Source organism: Narcine bancroftii, chromosome 3 (genome assembly GCF_036971445.1).
Source record: "Narcine bancroftii isolate sNarBan1 chromosome 3, sNarBan1.hap1, whole genome shotgun sequence".
Classification (NCBI taxonomy): Eukaryota; Metazoa; Chordata; class Chondrichthyes; order Torpediniformes; family Narcinidae; genus Narcine; species Narcine bancroftii.
Window position 1 is genome coordinate 134,527,351 of NC_091471.1, and position 20,901 is coordinate 134,548,251.

General features: G+C 39.7%; 1 protein-coding gene across 17 annotated transcripts in view; it reads right to left on the minus strand.

Annotated features, from left to right (window-relative positions):
• LOC138757591 (uncharacterized) overlaps positions 1–20,901 on the minus strand; it is a 62,250-nt gene that overhangs the window by 27,295 nt on the left and 14,054 nt on the right. For 12 of the 17 annotated variants that reach the window (XR_011353716.1, XM_069925206.1, XM_069925214.1 and 9 more), the window contains 3 exons: positions 8,312–8,464; positions 2,920–3,048; positions 2,687–2,824 (listed from right to left, as the gene is read on the minus strand). Coding sequence is in view for 16 of the 17 variants with exons in the window: in XM_069925206.1 (XP_069781307.1) it covers positions 2,687–2,824; positions 2,920–3,048; positions 8,312–8,464 (420 nt within the window). In the remaining variant the exon portion in view is untranslated. Of the gene's footprint in view, positions 1–1,954; positions 1,991–2,686; positions 2,825–2,919; positions 3,049–8,311; positions 8,465–8,901; positions 9,047–20,901 lie in introns of all 17 variants that reach the window. The other 5 variants (XM_069925208.1, XM_069925209.1, XM_069925210.1 and 2 more) reach the window with 2 other exon arrangements.

Sequence of the window (20,901 nt, forward strand, 5' to 3'; positions counted from 1 at the left end):
TATTGTATAAAGGAAGGCAAAAGTTAAAACAAAATGAAACAAAGACTGAAATAAGGATAAATTAAAATTAAGAATAGAAAGAGGGAGTAGAAAAAGGAGAGATAACAACAAGTAAAAAGCTAGAACTAAAAAATGATAAAAGGAAATAGGAAACAAGGAAGACAAGGTTGAAATTAGGCACAAATAAGAGAAGTGAAGTCTGAGAGGAAGAGGAAAGAATATATGGCAGAGAGCATGGAAAAGAAGGGGCATCTAAAGACATTAAAAGTAATGTTAAATATTGTTACGAGCCCAGAGGACCCCAAAACCCAGCAGCAATAGATACTCACCAAGACAAATGGTTACTTAAACAAAAGTTGCTTTTAATTATCTTTAAACATGATAAACAAAAGTTGCTTTTAATTATCTTTAAACATGAAAGCAGAATCACACTTTAACTTATCACTATTGACTTAACAAACTTAACTTAACCCCCTTCTAATTCTAAGCACACGTGTATGTAATATGTGTGTGTAAGTTCAGAAAAGTTCCTTGGTTCATTTCTCATTCCTCCAAGTTCACTATTTGTAGGCAATTTTTATTCTATGCGCAGAATTTAACATTTATAAAGTTCACCAGGCTTTGGTGCTTGAAAGGTAAATGGTTTCCGCTCAGGAAGGCTCTTGTTGGTTTTCAGAGAGATACTTGTTGTTCACTGGACACCCACAACTGATTCCTTTTTAATCAGCCACTTCAGTGTTTTGCTGAAGAAACTTGCCCCCTCAGGGTTCTCCAGATGATAACCTCTTTCTTTCAGGTCACCACAGAGTGCCTTTTTGTTTTTCTTATTCCAAGTGAAACATTAGACATTCAGTCCTCTCTTCTTGCATGAACCACAAGGGCTTTGACCAGACTGAATCAAGCACTCACAACCCGTCTTCCAAATGGGGTTTTCCACAAGCTTGCCAGCTTGTCCTGTTCCAGTTGCTGCTGCTGACTGTAAAATTGTCAAACTGATCTGTGTGTGTGTGAGTCTCTCTCTCTCTCTCTCTCTCTCTCTCTCTCACTGTTTGCAAAACTACAGGACCCTCTTAGCAAGTTCCTCTCCAGACAATCTGCAGCTCCAACAAGCTCTTTCATCTGTTGCATTTTTGTAAACAACAATCCATTAGTGAAGTTTCTTGGGCACTCTCCAAAGCTTTTGTAAAGACTGTTGGCCCCAATGTGTCTAGCATGAGCAGAGCTCCAGTATTTTAAATAAGATCTGTTTTAAAGTGTTTGTATGTGACCTACACTAAAAAAACCTGCCCCAATTTATCTCCCAAAGACATATCTATATTGTGAAATCAAGGATTAAACATACCAAACTGGAACATTGAGAATATAGATCAGATCTTCACAAGAGGCAAAATATGCTTGGGGTTGGGGGGGGTGGGGAGGGTCTGTGGCCTCCATCTGTTCAGGTAGTCCCCAACTTATGACCTATAGAACTTCTGACCAAATCCGTACATATGACCAAAAAAATTGTATAAATTTTTTAAAAAATTTAAATGTAAATATATAAATTACACTTTTGTGGTGAAAGTAGGAGGCTACCTTTGGAAAATAGTGCCTGTGGGAGGGGTGGCCAACCTCTCGAGATGTGGCTTTGGTGGCCGCCATGTTGTATTTGATGAACGATGAAATGGATACAATAAATTTCTGACCTACATTAATTTCAAGATACGATCGGTCGGTCAGAACAGAACATGGTCATAAGTTGAGGACTATCTGTATTTAGAATTGTGGGTCATTATGCTAATTTTTTTCCAGCCATGTTTAAGAATTCAGCTTCATAAATACCCAGAAAGCTTAACCCTATTCATGACAAATCAATTGGCAACCATCCACCACTGTAAACATACATTCCCTCCACCATTGCCGTTGAACTATAATTCAGTGAATACTATCTAGAAACTGCACTACAATTACTCACCTACTATGCTCCAATGGCACTTCCTCAAACCTGTAACTTTTAATCACCAAGAAAAAAATAGCAGTAGCTGGTACATGAAGTCTCCATAACATTTATTTTCAAATTAATATTTGGCACTTCAAAAGACATAATTAGATAAGTGTAGATACCTTGAAAGGTTCTAGGCTGAGTTGAGATTATAAGGGTGAAGTAAGATAGGGTTTTAAGTGGAGCCGATTAAGATTAGGTCAGTCAGATAGTGGAAGTTAGGATGTGCTTACAGTTTTTTTGATCATCTCAAATTTAAGGTGAGCAAAAGAAGAAAACAAGGAGGTACTGGATTAATCAAGTCTGAAACAACAAAGAAATAGGATGAGGGTTGCAAGCATGGGCAGAGATGCCAATCTAACAGAGATGGAAATAGACACTCTTAATGATGCCATAGATAACACAGCAAAACTCATCAGCAGTTTAAGACAACTTCCAGCTGAGGAACTGCATGTCTGCAACAGGAAATGAAGATGATGACTTTAGACTTCCCAATATTTAGATAGACAAACAGTTTGACAATTTAGAGACAGCGGAGGGGCTGAAAGATAGTAGTGAGATAAGAGTTGTTTTTGTTATTAGCACTTAATTGGAAATTGTACATTTGGCTGAAATTGCTCAGAGGCAGCCTACAGATGGGATTTAGGAAATGACAAAGACAAGTGGTTAAACAATGCAAGTTCAATAAGGGAGAAAAAAAATCACCTGCAATTCTTCATCTGTCAGATTTTCCCCTAATTCTTTAGCAACCCTTTTCAGGTTTTTGAATGATATCTTGCCTGTGCCATCATCATCAAATAACCGAAAGGCCTTCAAAATTTCTTCTTTAGAATCTTTCTCACTCTTGAGATAAAATTAATAAAGCGGTATCATTATCAATACTTCTCAATATCACAAAGAAGTTTATTCATTTTGCAAAGGTTCAGATGGCATCTCACCATTTTCTGAGCCATCATAGCTAGGAAGTCATTGAAATCAATGCTACCAGATCCTTCCTTATCAATGTCAGAAATCATCTTTCTAATTTCTTCCTTTTTGGGTTCAAACCCCAAGGCGCGCATGGCGACCTAAAAAGTCAACATATAATGTTGTTTAGTCATTATGAATACAACTGACCAGTTATGCTTATCCAAATTAGTTAGGCTAAGATAAAACTAGAAGGAAACTTTGCTTTAAAATAATAATTGGATCATATAGATTCAATATTTCTCTGTTCATATAGCCAATGTGATTTATATCTACTATGATATAATTAGAGTACTGTTGTATGTGCAATTCCATAATAGTGTCTTTAGTTTTTTTTTTTATTTGGTTGATCAGAAGATACATAGATAGGATTTCTTTTAAATCCTTAAGTGATCCCTCAGGATCAATGATAATAAACAAAAAGTGCTGGAGAAGAATCATAAATGCTAGTTATGCATCTTTGGTAGGTGCAAAACAATAAACTGTACACAGTTTTAAACATGTAAACAAATAGAACTGTAAAGAGATCATGATTGTAAACAACTGACTGCAATACAGAGAGAATAAAAAGAAAATCAATAAAGTGCACAGTCCTTAAATGAGTCTCTAATTGAGTTTGTTGTGGAGGAGTCTCGATGATTGAGGGGGAGCAGCTGCTCCCTGAACCTGAGTCTTGTGGCACCTAGACCTCTTTTCTGATGGCAGCAGCAAGAATAGAGCTGGGTGGTGTTGGTCTTTGATGATTGCTGCTGCCCTCCGATGGCAGCGTTCCCTGTAGATGTACTCAATAGTGGGGAGAGTGTTGCCTGTGATGTCCTGGATTGTGCCCACTACCTTTTGGAGGACTTTATGCTCAGGGGTATTGCTGTTCCCATACCAGACCATGATGCAGCTGATCAGCACACTTTCCACCACACCTCTATAGAAATTTGCTAGGGTTTCTTGTGTCATACCAAACCTTGGCAAACTCTCGAGGAGTAGAGACACTGATTTGCATTCTTCGTAATGCCATTGGTGTGTTGGGTCCAGGAAAGATTCTCTGAGATACTCCCATGAACCAAGGGCTTCCCCAAGGAGCCATGCTGGCTTTGACATGTGCCTTTAAGTACTCCGTAACCTCATCCTTGACTTCCAGGCCAAACATTTTGGCAGTTTCCGCAAAACAGGACGTCAAGCGCTGAAGAGCTGGCTCTGAATGGGCAACTAAAGCGGCATCGTCTGCAAAGAGTAGTTCACAAGTTGCTCTTGTGTCTTGGTGTGAGCTTGCAGGCGCCTCAGATTGAAGAGATTGCCATCCGTGCGGTACCGGATGTAAACAGCGTCTTCATTGTTGAGGTCTTTCATGGCTTGGTTCAGCATCATGAAAACTGAGGTCCTCCATCAGCCAGCTCCCCACCATGACTACCAGCCCCCCCCACATCTCCATCGGGCACACAAAACTCAAAACGGTCAACCAGTTTACCTATCTCGGCTGCACCATTTCATCAGATGCAAGGATCGACAACGAGATAGACAACAGACTCGCCAAGGCAAATAGCGCCTTTGGAAGACTACACAAAAGAGTCTGGAAAAACAACCAACTGAAAAACCTCACAAAGATAAGCGTATACAGAGCCGTTGTCATACCCACACTCCTGTTCGGCTCCGAATCATGGGTCCTCTACCGGCATCACCTACGGCTCCTAGAACGCTTCCACCAGCGTTGTCTCTGCTCCATCCTCAACATTCACTGGAGCGCTTTCATCCCTAACGTCGAAGTACTCGAGATGGCAGAGGTCGACAGCATCGAGTCCACGCTGCTGAAGATCCAGCTGCGCTGGGTGGGTCACGTCTCCAGAATGGAGGACCATCGCCTTCCCAAGATCGTGTTATATGGCGAGCTCTCCACTGGCCACCGTGACAGAGGTTCACCAAAGAAAAGGTACAAGGACTGCCTAAAGAAATCTCTTGGTGCCTGCCACATTGACCACCGCCAGTGGGCTGATATCGCCTCAAACCGTGCATCTTGGCGCCTCACAGTTTGGCGGGCAGCAACCTCCTTTGAAGAAGACCGCAGAGCCCACCTCACTAACAAAAGGCAAAGGAGGAAAAACCCAACACCCAACCCCAACCAACCAATTTTCCCCTGCAACCGTGTCTGCCTGTCCCGCATCGGACTTGTCAGCCACCAACGAGCCTGCAGCTGACGTGGATGTTTTACCCCCTCCATAAATCTTCGTCCGCGAAGCCAAGCCAAAGAAAAGAAAGAACCTCATCCTTGACAATCAACTCCAACGTCTTCCCAGCCTCTGACATCAGGCTCACCAGTCTACAATTTCCTTTCTGCTGTCTCCTACACTTCATGAATAGTGGCCGAGTGTAATTAGGACCTTAATACTGGAGATATTGGTCTGGGAAAGGACACGAATGCGAATCCCTCATCTTTTCAGGGGATTTGGGGTATTCTGCAAATATACCATTAACTGTTCACGTCCAGCACCTACTGCAAGTTATGAGTCTCAGAAGCACAAAGGACAACAGGAATAAGGGTTGCCTAACAGACAATTAATTTTGCGCAAAGTTTGTGGTGTTGGTCTTGAAAAATCTTTTTCATCCTTTGACCATTGGGCAGTCTCATGGTGAAGTTAGTTTGTCATCAATTTCTGCCTTTATGAGAAGTAGCTCTTGAGATACAGAAGTGATTGGCTATATCCTGGGTCTTGCTAGGATATATATTGTCAGAAGATAGTGTTATGCAGTGGAGGTAGGTTGCTCCAATCCCCTTCTCATGTGAACGTTAAGGGTAAGGACCATACTCTCATTGGAGTAAAGAGATGATGAGAACTTGGAAGCAGCCTCTGAACAGGTGCAAATGCAAATGTTTTGTATGTTACACTCTTCAATTACTAATCTTGGGATGAACTTTGTTCTGGGAGATAGAGATGCCATAGTAGGGTTGCCATAGATAGAATAGTTTTCTAATACTCCTGTAGATTAGCTGTAATCCATCAGAAAGGAAGTCATGCAGCTTGGCAATGGAGAGTGGAGAAAACCAAGGACAGTCAACATGGCTTTGTGAGGGGCAGGTCACACATTTAAATCTGTGGAGCACAGGGGCAAATAAAAGAAAAAAAGTGTCTTTGTCCCAAACATTATGGAGGGCACCGTAACTGGACACTGTAGTCATTTTGTAAAATTCTACTCTTCCCAAAGGGACATTCGTCTGAGATAAAATTCCATCAGATACAACAATAAAATTCCAACAGCAGTGCAATATGCAAAATTAGTCTAAAGTTTCATCTCCAGCCTTGGATCTAAAAACTCATTTTGAACTTAAGGAGACTGTTGTGCTAAAGCACTGTTACACTATTTCGAATGATGCTTTAAAATACTCTATTAAAAGAAAATATTGATCTTCCTTCTGCAATACTACCTAGTTTCAAAAACAACAGGCATTAGAATGTGTTTTCTTTTTTGTAGCACATCTCTTTGCAGTTCTAACTTTTTGTAGTCCTGAATGTTACCTCACAATACAACCAGCACTCTTGAAGTTACTTGATTAATCCTAAGTGGTCCAGGCAGGATGAATGTGAAGATGACATTTCGTCAACAACTACCTCTCACTCATCGTCACAAAACCAAGGAGCTTTTGTGGACTTTTGGAAGGAAAAAACAGAAGTGTACGATCCAGTTAAAATTGGGGGAATCAATTGGAAAAGGTGAGCAAATTTAAATTCCTGGGAATACTATCTTGGAGGACCTTTCCTGGAGCCAACACATGAATGTCATCATGAAGAAAGCACATCAGCACCTGTACTTCCTCAGGATTTCCAGAGGTTCGATATGACATAGAAAACCTTGGGAAACTTCTACAGATGTGTAATTGAAAGTCTGATGACTGGCTGCATCACTGTCTGGTATGGGAGTACCAATACCTCAGAGCAGAAAGCTCCACAATAGGTTGTGGTCACAGCCCAGGCAAAAACTCTCCCTACAATCGGGAACATCTACATGGGGCACTACTGTTGAAGACCAGCAGCAATCATCAAAAATCCACATAACCCAATGACATCTGTTCTGACTGATGCCATAAGACTCATTCCACCAGGTTCAGGAACAGTTGCTACCCTTTCACCATCAGACTCCTAAACAACAAACTCAGACTTATTTAAGCATTCTTGCTTTGCACATTATTTATTACTGAACATTTTTTTTTTTTAAATTGCTAAGTTTGTTTATATTTCTTTCATTTGTATATGCATCTTTTATTGAGTTTTTTTTTTGCACTACAGACAAGTAGATATTCTGCCTGGCCTTCTGTAATACTACCGAGCTTCAAAAAAAAGGGTTGTATGTCATCCCATGCATGCACTCTGACAACAAATCTGAACTTTGAACTTCCATGGTTGAATCTAGAAGTAGGGTCATGAAAAAAACAGACAAGGCTATTTTCTTTCTTTCCCCAAGGGATGGGAGTCTTTGGGATACTCTTCCTTAAAAGATGGCAGTAGCAGAGTATTTTGAAAAAATGGTTGGTGGAAGGAAGCCTGATAAGCAAGGGGTAAACTTTAATGTGGAGTTCAGGTTACAAACAGAACAGGGTTGGGAGAGTGCTGATCTTTTCTTGAATTTGTATATTCACATGTACATGGAGTAGTTGAAAGGAAGAACAAATTCTGGCTGTTGCATTTCTATTGATATAATTTTCACAAGTTGGAAACTAGAGAAAGATTGGTAGGGTGCACAAAAATCTTGTACCAAAATATTTGTACACCACTGATAAATGCTGTTCATCCTTCCAGGAGCTTGCACAAAATTGGTTAATGACAAGTTAATGCACTTTAATCTGCACAACACATTTTTCTAGACAACTATAAAATGTAGGTAGATAGTGCAATAAAGCATTTTAAAAGTCAACTTTTCAACTTCAACAGCCAAAAATAGCAGAATATTATTTTTTGTTTGCGGCATTTGATCACATAGCTAACATTTTTGCCAACTAGCAAATTTTCTTGTGTTGAGCTTTGAAGTGTATTAAGATGCAATAGAAATGTTGCTTTATTTACTGTTGAAACATCTCCCCCCCCCCCCCCCCCCAAGGATCTTATAACATGAGGCTCTGATAACTTAGTGGTTAGAGCACTAGTCTTGTAAACTAGGGGTTGTGAGTTTGATCCTTGCTTGGGCCTCATTTCTGTGAGGGGTGCTGGACAATTGCCAATTCTGTCTTCTTTATGATAGACAAAATTAAAGAATTTAATGTTACATCCTAAATGTAATATTACGTGACAATAATGGAATCTTTACCTACTTCTAAGAATTAAAACCTGCAAACTGAAGCATGTAATTTAACATTACATTGGTGTTAGAATTATTTAAAAGTACCTTGATTTCTTTTACATCAATAGTTCCAGTGCCATCAGTGTCAAACAAATCAAAAGCTTCTCTAATTTCTTGCTTTTGTTCTTCTGTGAGTTCAGGTTTCGGCCCAGATTTTTTGCGTTGTGCGGATCCTACAGTTTTTCTAAAATTAGAAGCCTAAAAAAAAAATTTATATTTATTTTAAACAGTTAAGGGCATTTGTGCACTAAACACTTCTGATCAGATTTTTTTAGTGGAACCTTCAAGGATTACAATGAAGATTATTCTACTCATTATATCTCTATTGGCTCTTTGCTAAATCAATAGAAAACTACAGGAACCATAATAACAGTTTTATGGCTTCCATAAAATCTAAGTTTTTCTCAATTCTCAAGTTGGTATCCATTTTTCATTGAAAGTAATTTGTACCTAAAATACACTTCACCTCAAAGCATTCCATGATTCAATCACTCTGTAACAGCATTTATGATAATTTACCTTCATTCTCAATATTAGTATTAAATTGCTAGATTCTTCACTATCAATTCACTACAGTCTTTCCTATTTATTCTATATAAACTTTTCATAAATTTTAAAATACATCTTAAAATTACCCTTAATCTTCTCTGTTCCAGCTGAAGCAACTCCAGAGTTCACCACCCCTTTTGTTTTTATCATGTAATATAGTATATGGTTAATATTTGCTTCGAAAGTGACATTTTCAGTCGGAACGTTGTCCTTTGATTTCAAACATGTTTACTACAACAACATATGCACATGTACAAAATATGAAATTAAAAACAAAATATTAGAAATAAATTAGCAGTCACGCATCATATGAGAATCAGAGCTAATCTTTCAAGGCAATGACTTTCACTAGAAATGGAAAATAAAGTTAGAAATCAAACAATTTTTTAAAAATTATCATTTGCATCAATACAGAACATTAATTCAATGAAATAATAGCTTGCAACAAAAAAATACAAATTTTTTCTATTTTCTCCCCAACCCCTCAAAAGATAGAAAGAATGCCTAAATTTATATATTCAATATTAGCATATATTGTATATATTGCTATTTTTTATAATTATTAACTGAGAGGAGTGGGTAAGGTGGAGGATGTGGATGAACTTTTGTAATGGGTAACGTTGTTGAAATTTCAATCAAAATTGCCATGGCAATTGTAATGAAGTGAAACATCAAAGTCTGCAGGTACTTTGATTGTACTAAAAAAAAACAAAGATGCTGGAGGAACTCACCAGATCTCGCAGCATCCATAGGAGATAAAGATATATAAGCAACGTTTCAGGTCTGAGCCCTTCATCAAGGCGTGCGTAAAAAGAAAAAATGCAGGCACCTGAATTAAAAACATAGGGACAAGGAAAGAAAGAGCAGAGGTGCAGCAAAGACTAATAGACAAAAGGTGATAATTAGACATGGATAGGAGAGGAAAGATGATCAGGTGAACACAGGGCTGGAAGAAAGGAGACAGGGCAAAGGAAAGAGAGGCAGAGCTAGATGAGAGATGAAACAGGCCCAAAACATTAATTTTTAGATTTTTTTTTTATCTCCCAAGGATGCTGTGAGACCCGCTGAGTTACTCTGACATTTCTGTTTTTATTTCGGTAATTACTTCTCCATGCATTGTACCTTGTTGTGGTTGAGAAGCTTGTGTGGTCTTGTGATTCTGACAGTGATGCCATCAGGAGCTATATCCCCAGTAGGGTCACCCATGGCAGTAAGGTAATGGGTGAAGTCCCTGACAAAGAAAAGTCCAAGTCCTCAATGGTGGAACAGGTGGACAGTTACTCTGAACTCAATGGCTGTGAAGACGGACAAAGACTGCAACAAATCCATTAGCTCCAATCATCATGGTTTTCATTCCAATGGAATTAGTTGATTTGTGAAGTACCTTGTGTTTCTTGGAGTGCAACATCAATACACATTACACAAATACACGTACAGGCATCTTCGCTCTGTGGATCAACAGAACAAAGGCCATCATCCTCAACTACGAGGGATAGCCATGACAACGAAGGTAATTATAACAGGGGAAATGCCAATGTCCTCTCGATGTGTGTTTGTCCTCAAGTGATAAGTGAAATCCATATTAAGGTCAGTAAACCAGCCTTGAGGTAGAGAATTTTTCTCAATTAAACTACCACCAGATTTTTGGAGGACAAGATGGTTATGCACTGCAATAGTGTGAGGAAAATTTCAGTAATATTTAAATTTCGACATACAGCAACAGGCCATCTCAACCCAGTTCGTTTCAAATGATGGGAGGAAACCAAAGCCTCCAGGGAAAAACCGGCATAACATGGGGAGAACGTACCAACTCCTCTCAGACAGCGCAGAATTCAAACCCTAGTCCTGACTGCTGTGCTGTAATGGTGCTGTGCTAATGGCTACACCAACCATGCTGCCCTGAACATTTTTCCATTTGCAACAAGGAACTACAAAAGATGTCAATTCAGACTTTCAAGTCAAGTTTATTGTCATCTGATTGTACAAGTCAACCAGACAACAGTGTGCTCTGGTCCTTGGTGCAACACACAGACATACAACCAGATATAACACACTTACAAATAATACTCATGCAGATTAAGTAAATAAACATTGTTTCATGAATGTTAGTGTGAACAGTTCCTTTGGTCGTTCAGTATTCTCACAAGCACCTGGTGGTGCTGGCTCTGATACTACTCCTGTATCTCTTCCCCAACAGGAGGGGAGGGGGGAAGCAGTGGAGAAGACTCCAGTGATTCTTTCTGTCACTCTTATGGTCCTGTGGATTGACTTCAGATCCATTTCTCTGCAGCAACCTTATCACACACTGATGCAGCTGGCAAGGATGCTCTTTATAGATCTCCTATAGAAGGTTGACATAATGGTCGTGGCGTGATGGCGTAGGGAGAAGACATGGAAAGACACCTCCCTCGGTAGAACTATTAAAAGCCTGACTTTTAAAGTTTTTATAACTTTTTAGAAAATATTGAATATACTCTGGAAAACAACTATAAAGAAAACAAAAGCACAAGAGGTAAAAAAAAAAAACAAAGACAACTTCTAAACAGTTATCATGTATGGAAGAACTTGGGCCTACCTTTGAAATGGAGCCTGCAGAGTCGATTCTTGCTCACCCAAAACTGCAACGGCAGTCCCTGGGTAAGACTCATTTGACTCCAGTGTCAACTCCACGCAGCACCACAGAAGATGGCACCAGAGTCCGAAGATGTCCTCCTCCAGATTATAAGGAGTAACTGCGCATGCACGATACTTCACACATGCATGCTATACTGAGCTCGGCCCAAACTGTGGGAGGACCCAACTTCTCTTGGCCCAGAGATGCTGAACTGACATAAGGGGGGATCCGAACCCACAGTTGGACTGAAATGCCATCTGCCTCCACGGAGGAGGAAGGTGGCGACATTGGAGGGGGACTGGAGGAAGAAGATATTTATCCAGGTACGGAGGAGGAAAAAACTGTAATATTAAGGTAGGCCCATATCTAAACAGTTTCAATGAAGTTTAAATCTGACCCTCACTATTCAGACCCAGCAAGTCAAATTGATAGATCCAAACGGATAGAAGATTTGGCAAGACAGATGGGTCAAGGTTTTTCATCTATGAAGGAACAACTTACTGATAAGAAAGGAGAGATATCATCTATTAAGATGAATGTGGCAAAGTGTGTAAAATTGGTGGATAAAGTACAAGATAAATTCAAGAAACTTGAAGATTTTCATGACTAAGGATAATGTGAAACAATGCAAAGAAAAGATGGGTCAGATGGAAGATTTATTCATTCGGAAATTCATAGAAATGATTTATTGAAGAAAATTGACGTGTTAGTCGAAGGAATAATGTTAAGATTGTTGGTCTTCTGGAAGATTTTGAGGGTCCAGACCTGGTTCAATTTTTCCAGAAGTGGATTCCTGAAGTTTTGAGGAAAGAATACTTTCCAAATGGTCTGGAAATGGATAGAGCTCATAGAGCAATAAGAAGGAAACCTCTTTTAGGTCAAGTTCCACGCTTTACCCTGCATAAAATGTTTACGCTACCAAGATAGAGAATTGATTTTAAGAGTTGCAGTTCAAAATGTGAGAAGTAATCAAGGCCCCTTGTAGTTAAGAATAATAGAATTTTCTTTTATGCTGATTTGAGTCAAGTTGTTATTAAATGATGTAAAGAATATAATTCTGCCAAAGCTGTTTTGTGGAAGAAAGGATATAAATTTGCTTTTTGGTATCCTGCTGTCCTTAAGGTTTTTTTTATAGAGACTTTCAATCTCAGTTCTTTAGTGATTATGCTGAAGCTCTCACATTTGCTAATTCTTTACCGGATAATAAATAGATGAAAAGTCAGAAAAGTTTTTTTTCAACACCCTGCAACAGTCCAGAAGGAGAAGAAGAATGGAGGGTGAGAGAAGAAATCTCAGTAGTTGGTTGAAATTGATATCGATGATGATCAATAGATATCTGGAGAAAGCATATCATACTTGAAATGACTTGTTGATTATTAATTTTTTGTTCTATTCGGGTGAGGTTTGACTACTGACTCTTCTGAAGTTGTTAGCCACTTTGTGGCACTGGACAATCCCAGATAATTGAGGGATTGTCCAGTAAAAGTACAATATTTTTGGGGGTTTTTTTTTTTCTTTTGAGATTTTATAGGTTTTTTGTGTGGTTGCCATGGAGAAGCATTCCATCATGTGAAGTGATGTAGTTTTTGAAAGGAATTGGAATATGGCTAATTTAAATTTTGCTACTTTTAATGTTAATAGTCTTAATAATCCGATTAAGAGAAAAAGAGTATTAGCGTATATTGAAAACTTGGAAGGTTGATGTTGCTTTTTTGCAAGAAATATTTGACTGAGAGGGAACATCAGAAATTAAAAAGAGATTGGGTTGGTCAAGCTATAGCGTCTTTGTTTAATTTGAAAGCAAGAGGTGTAGCTATTTTGATTAATAAAAAAGTTATATTTTAAATTGGAATCAGTTATTGAGTCAGTTGGTAGACTTTTAGTTGTTAATTGTATTTTTTTCTGAATCTTGGTCTTTAATGAATATTTATGCTCCTCATATAGAGGATGAGAAATTTATGTTGGATTCTTTTCTTAATTTAAATCAAGCATATGAAAAAAAATATGGTAGGAGGTGATTTTAATTGTTGTTTGGATCCATTACTAGATAACTCTCCAAAAGCAGTAGTTAGGACTAAAATGGCTAAACAGTTGATAGCATTAATGAAAGATATGAATTTAGTAGCTATATGGAGGAGATTAAATCCTAAAGAGAAAGATTTTTAGTTTTATTCATTTCGACATGATTCTTATTCTAGAATAGATTTAGTTTTGGTATTAGCACAATTACAAGGTTGTGTATTGAAGGCTGAATATAAGAGTAGAATTTTGTCTGACCATTCTTTGTTATTAATAACATGTACAGGTTCAGAGAGAATTGATAATATATCAATGGAGATTTAATTCTTTGTTGTTGAAAAATGTAGAATTTTGTAATTTTATAAGAGGTCAAATACAGTTGTTTTTAAAAATAAATATGGATTCAGTTAACAGTAAATTTGTTTTATGGGCTGCTTTAAAAGCATATTTGAGGGGACAGATTATTAGTTTTACTGCTAAAATTAAGAAACATGTAGTTGATGTAACTAAATTGGAGAAGGAGATAGAGATGTGATTCAATGAAGGTTACGAAAATTTGTTTAATATGAAATTACAATATAATTCATTACAAACCTAAATTTGAGAAGTTATTACAGAGAACTAGACAAAGGTATTATGAATTGGAGAAAGAGCTCAAAGTTTTAGCTTGGTAGTTAAAAACCGAACAAGTCTTAAGAACAATAAATACTGTTAGGGATGATTCAATGATTACATATAAACCTCAGGAGATTAATAACATTTTAAGAAAATTTTATGAAAAATTATATACCTCTGAAGTAGTGGAGGATGAGGTTAAAATTTAATATTTTTTTTTACCTGATCTGGATTTACCTTTTTTGGGTGATAAGGATGTTAAAGATTTGGATACTCCTTTTGCTGCTAAACTTCGATCCATGCCAAATGGGAAGTCTCCAAGGAACGATGGTTTTACTTCTGAATTTTATTAAAAAAAATTTCAGGACTTATTAATTCCATTGTTGAAACAGGCAACGGGGGTTCATTCTTTTCTGGATTCTTTTTCTCAAGCAATTATTAGTTATTCTTAAGATAGGGATGCATTGAAAGCTGGGTCTTATGCACCAATTTCATTACTGAATGTTGATTATAAAGTTGTAATGAAGGTTCTAGCTAATAGATTGGCTAAATATTTACCAGATTTAATTCATTTAGATCAGGTGGGTTTTATTAAAAATCATTATTTGACACATAAATATTGTGAAGTTGATTTCTTTGACTAATATTTCTCGGGAGGGATTCAACCTACCAATGCATTTTATTGGATGCAGAAAAGGCCTTTGATAAAGTTGAGTGGAGTTTTTTTATTTATTTAAAGTTTTAGAGAAATTTGTTTGGCCCAATTTTTATTGGTTAGATTAAGGCCTTAAATAGAAGTCCTACTGCTAGAGTTGTAACAAATGGAATTAATTTACCTTTTGCATTGACCAGATTGACTAGACAAGGCTGTCACCAGCTCTATTTGCATTAGTTATGGAACCTTTGGCTCAGATGATTAGACAGATAGTAATATTAAAGGTATTAAGGTGAAAGCTGATGAATTTAAAATAAATTTATTTGCAGATGACGTTTTGATATATTTAACAGAACCTCAGAATTCTTTGAAGTGTTTATGATATATTTAACAGAACCTCAGAATTCTTTGAAGTGTTTATGATATATTTAACAGAACCTCAGAATTCTTTGAAGTGTTTACATGATAGATTAGAACAGTATGGTGAGATATCAGATTATAAAATCAATTGGGAGAAGAGTGAGGTTATGTCATTGGCTGAAATGGATTACTCTTCTTGTAAGCATATTGTGAAATTCAAATGGTCGGATCAGATTAAGTAATTAGGTGTTAAGGTAGATGGTAATTAGTTATTTATATGAATAAAATTATTTACCATTATGGTGTAAAATTAAACAGATTTGAATTGATGGAAAGATTTACCATTACATTAATAGGAAGAGTTAATAGTATTAAAATGAACATTTTTCCTCCAATTCAGTATTTATTTCAATGTATTCCTTGTAAGAGTCCTCAAAATTTTTTAAAGGATTTAAATGCTTATTATGATGTGACGCAATTGAAATTTATTAATAGGATGTTTGAAATGGATAAACCTTTGATATGGGCCAATATTGAATTATCTCAAATTGGTGAGAAGAGGATGGATCAGTTTATTTCTAGATGGAATCCCAAGTTATTGTGTAGTTACAATTTACTGGTTTTTAAACATTTAATGGATTTATGGTATAAAAAAATGAATTTGTAGGTACTCAAAGTAAGATTTCAGGCAAAACTCCTCTGTATAAAAACAAGCTTTTCCCTTTTACACTTAATAATCAGCTTTTGAAGTTATGAATCAAACGGGACTTTTTATTTCTTTTCAAAGAATGAAAGAGAAATATGATACATCTTCAAATACTTTTTTTTTCTTATTATCAAATTAAAGTTTTATTGTTGTATAATTTTGGACATACTTTACAGTTACCTAAATGGTCTAAGTTTTAAATTTTACTTAGTGATGGTGGTAAGAAGGGATTTATAACTGAGATGTATGCTTTATTACAGAATAAAATGCCTAAGTTGGGTTTAAATCTAGATTGAAATGGGAAAAAAGATTTAGGTATACTTATTCCTCAGGATGAATTTATGGCTAAAATTATAAATGTAAGGTAGCTCCAATCTCCATGAATGGTTCATTAGAATTTTCTTCAATTATATTTAACTCCAGAAAAATTAAGGAGATACAATTTTATTTCTTCAGATTTATATTTTAGGTGTCATAAGGACGTAGGTTCCTTTTTACATTCTACTTGGCTATGTGAAACAGTAAAACATTTTTGGAATAGACTTAAGGAATTTTTAAGAAGTTATTTAGAAAGTGAAATTTTCATTAGATCCTCTAATATTTTTGTTAGCTAATATTAAAGAGATTGAGTTTAGAATTAAGATTAAATAGATTTCAAATTGCATTTTTGTGATTGGCATTAGCTGTGGCTAGAAAATGTTTGGCAATTGCTTGGAAAAATGAAACTGATTTGAGTATTCAGAGATGGCATACAAAATTGAAGTCTTGTATTCCATTGAAGAAGATAGCATGTATTTTGTGTGATAATTTTTTTTAATCGTAAAACTTGGAGCCCTTATTTGGATTATATGTGTTTGAGTTTTTGAACCCCGGCCACACAGTAGTGGTGTTCCTCCAATCCATGGTAATTAATTGATGAATTTTGTTGTTATAGTTGATCTCCTCTTCTTTTTCTTTCTTTCCTCTTTTCTTTGGGGTAGGTTAGTGGGTGGGGGGGGGTGCGGTTGGGTGGGTGGGTTAGGGAGGGGAGGTGGGGTGTTAGTTTATTGAAATATCATGTATGTATTTTTTTAAATTGTTTTTAAGTTCTATTCGTTAATTTTATGTTTCAATATATGCATTATGATTAATAAATAAAATATTCAAAAAAAAAAGGAAGTGCTGTTACACCTTCCTGACAAGTGAGGAGATGTTGAATCTCCATGATAGGTCACTAGTTTAGTTAACTCCAATGAACTTGCTGCTCTCCACTCTCTCTACTACAGTCATTGATGTGTAGAAGAAGGTGGTTGATCATGGTTCTCCTGAAATCCACAATTATCTACTTCATTTTGTCCACATTGCAACTCAGGTTATTACTCTCGCACCATTTTACGAGATTTTCCACCTCTTCTCTATAGTGTGACTCATCGTTGATGCTGATGAGGCCAACTAGTGTTGTGTCATCGGCAAACCTGATAACCCTATTGGAGCTCATCTGGTGATGCAGTCGTGGGTCAGTAGAGTGACTAGTAAGTGGGCTGAGCACACAGCCCTGAGGTGCAGCAGGGCTCAACACTGTGCTACAGACCCAGAAAGACCATTTGGAAGTCCAGGATCCAGTTACAGAGTGGGGTGTTCAGTTCCAGTATGAACAGCTTCTCCACCTTCCTCTGGGAAACTAATGTATTAAATGCCAAGTCGAAGTTAATGAACAGCAACCTGGTGTATAAGGCGTCATTTTCCAGGTGGATCAGGACTGAGTAAATGGACAAAGCTACAGCATCATCTGTGGAATGGTTTCCTCCATAGGCGAATTGAAATGGATCCAGCATATCTGGGAGGTACGTTTTGATGCATTCCATCAACAGATGCTCAAAGCATTTCATAATGGTAGAGATCAGTGCCATAAGGCGGAGGCAATTGAGGCCTGTTATCGTCACCCTCTTGGGTACCGTGATGGTAGAGGTCTTGAACCCTACAGGAACAATGGACTCAGTGAGATGTTGAAGATGCCCGTGAAGTCCTCCATCAATTGGTCTGCGCAGTCCTTCAGTATGTCCCACCAGCTTGTGTAGGTTCATCTTGGATAGAGTTCTCCTCACTTAAACCACAGCTATCCAAGAGGCTTAGTTTATCAGGGAGACATGGATCTTTATTTGGCGTCATCCTGTTCTACTCATCAAACCATGCATAAAAAATGTTTAGTCTATCCAGAAGTGGCGTCATTGTCCTTAATTCACAAGGTTGACTCGTGATCCATTATTATCTTGATCCCTTGCCACATGCGCTTTATGTTCGAGAAACCCATGTGTGCACCAGGGATTTAGTGTACACCCAAACCAGTGTGTCTTCTCCTTTGGTGGTGTAGAGCTCGTCGAAAGAATCAAAGACTTGTTGATCCAAACCAAGGCTTTTATTAGCAAACGACAGGAGCTCTTCACAGGTGGCCGACCAGTCCGGAATGAACCGACCTGCAGCGTCGCAGCGGCGATGTCAGATTTGATTCGATCGAAAGCCGGCTTCGGTCGAGAGGGGAAAGGAGGTGGTCTTGATAAGAGGACGCGCCTTGTCGGCGTAGTGTGGAACCCATTGGGCGTAATACGAGAAAAGGCCCAGGCAACGTTTGAGCACTTTCTGGGTATGGGGGGGGGGGGGGGGGGGGTGGGGGGAAAGAGTCCATTAGGGGACACATGCAGTCAGGATCTGGCATCACTACCCCGTTCCCCACCATGCAACCTAGAATCACGAGTCGTGTGGTCCGGAAGACACACTTGTCCAAATTGTAAGTCAGGTTCAGCCAACGGGCAGTTTGAAAAAATTTGTCTAGGTTGACATCATGGTCCTGCGTGTCGTGGCCACAGATGGTGATATTGTCCAGATAGAGGAAGGTAGCAGTTAGCCCGTTCTGGTCCACCATCCGGTCCATTTCCCACTGGAAGACCGCGACACCATTCGTGACCCCAAATGGTACCCTGAGAAATTGATACAGCCGCCCATTCGCTTTGAAGGCCGTGAATGGTCAGTCCTCACAGTGGATCGTGAGCTGGTGTTAGGCCGAACGTAGGTCAATGGTGGAGAATATGCAGTATTGGGCGATCTGGTTCACCACATCCGTGATGCGTGGCAGGGGGTACGCATCCAGGAGTGTGAAGCGGTTAATGGTCTGGCTATAGTCGACCACCATCCATAGCTTTTCCCCGTTCTTGACATCCACCACCTGGGCTCTCCAGGGACTTGAACTGGGTTCGATGATGCCCTCATCCACCAATCTATGCACCTCACTCCTAATGAATTGCCTGTTTTCGTGACTATATTGCCGACTTTTGGTGGACACAGGCTTCCAGCCAGGGGTGAGGTTTGCGAAGAGTGCTGGCGGAGGCAATCCGGAGTGTGGAAAGGCTGCAGAATTGGCCCCGGGGCATGGGGGCGGGTTGCTCGGGTGCTTCAGGGGTGGGGCGATGGCAGACTGAGAGGGGGGCGTGGGGTCCCCCAAAGTGTAGGGACACTGTTCGGAACTGACACTGAATGTCTAATCCCAGCAACACTGGGGCGCACAATTGGGGAAGGACGAATAATTTGAAGTGGGTGACCGTTACACCCTGTACTTCCAGCGTGGCGATGCAATACTCCTTTATCCCAGTCGAGTGCGACCTCGTTGCTAATGAGATCCTCTGGGTAGTGGGGATAATGTCAAGTCCCCAACGGAGGGCCAGATCTGGCTGGATAAAACTGTCAGTTGACCCAGAGTCAAATAAGCAATTGGTGTAGTGTCCATGCACTTTAATCAGTTCCATTGCTTTAGTGAGGGGATGAGAGCATTGCTGGTTTAGTGTTATAGAAGCAGCCACTGATCCAGTTGACAAGGGAGATCCGCGTGATGACGTCACGCAACGGGATGACGTCATAGACGTAGTCAGCGCTGGAAGAGCAGGTTGGGGGACCTCCTGGAAGTGCTGTTGTGGCGGCGTCGGCGGATGAAAGGTAAGTAGTGGGGTTTGTAGTTGCTCGCAGTTGGCAGTGGGTAGGTCGTCGGTCGCGGCAGTCGGGCGCCGGCGGTCGTCAGTGATGGACGCTAGGGTGAGTACCTGGTTGGCCGCAGCGGGTCCCCAGTCGGTCGTGGTGGCCACATCGGCGGTGGCGTTGGCAGCGGCAGAGGGGGAGCGGGCAGCAGCAGCAGTAGCGTTGGCCACGGGGGTGGCTGTGGCGGCGGCAGCAGCAGCGGTTGCCACAGTCGGGACTGAGGCCGGGTCAAGTGTTCCGCACAGGGGTGAGAGGCGGGCCAACGCCATGGTTGCGAGGGTGGGCTGCCCCTTCCGGGTTCGGCGTCTCCATGACGTCAGGTGTTGCCATGCAGGGGAGCCCTCGCTCTCATTGGACAAGAGCTCTGGGGAAGAAGAGTTTGAATGGGATAGTGGCGGTTGGGCTTCACACGAGGCATTGTGTTTGCCAGCGGCCATTTTAGATCTACAGACTGCAGCAAAGTGGCCGTTTTTAAGGCACTTCTGGCACCTGGCTTTTCTTGCTGGGCACTGGGACCTGCTGTGCTTGTCCCTCCCGCAGAAATAACATTTTGGGTTCGCAGGGGACAGTGTAGCAGCAGCCGACAGGCCGTCAGTATCTCTGGGGGTGGTAGGGTAGAAGGGCACTCTACTCACATCAGAACGTGGGGTCCAGTCCCTAGAGAACTCATTGGATTTTAAGGCTGCATCCTCCATTGTGATTGCAATCCGGGCCACGTCCTCTAGTTTTTCTTCCCCTTGTTCAAGCAAGCGCAGCCTCACTTCGTTCGATCGGAGCCCGGCCACATAGGAATCCCGGACGAGATCATTTGTGATCTCCGCAGCAGTTTTGTCCACACAGTTACAGTCCTTGCCTAACACCTTTAATACTTGTAAATATGCCCTGCTGGACTCGCCGGGCTGTTGCTTCGATGCAAGCACGAGCCGGGCATGAACTCTGTTCACAGGTTGATCATACAGTTCTTTCAGTACCTTTATGGCTGCGGTGTAAGTGGTCTCATCCTGGATGTTCTCGTAGACTCTCAAGGACACCATAGACAGCAATGCTGTTAGACGCTGGTTATCCTCCTCTACCTGAATGAATCTCAGGAAGTTTTCAAAGTTCAACAGCCAGAA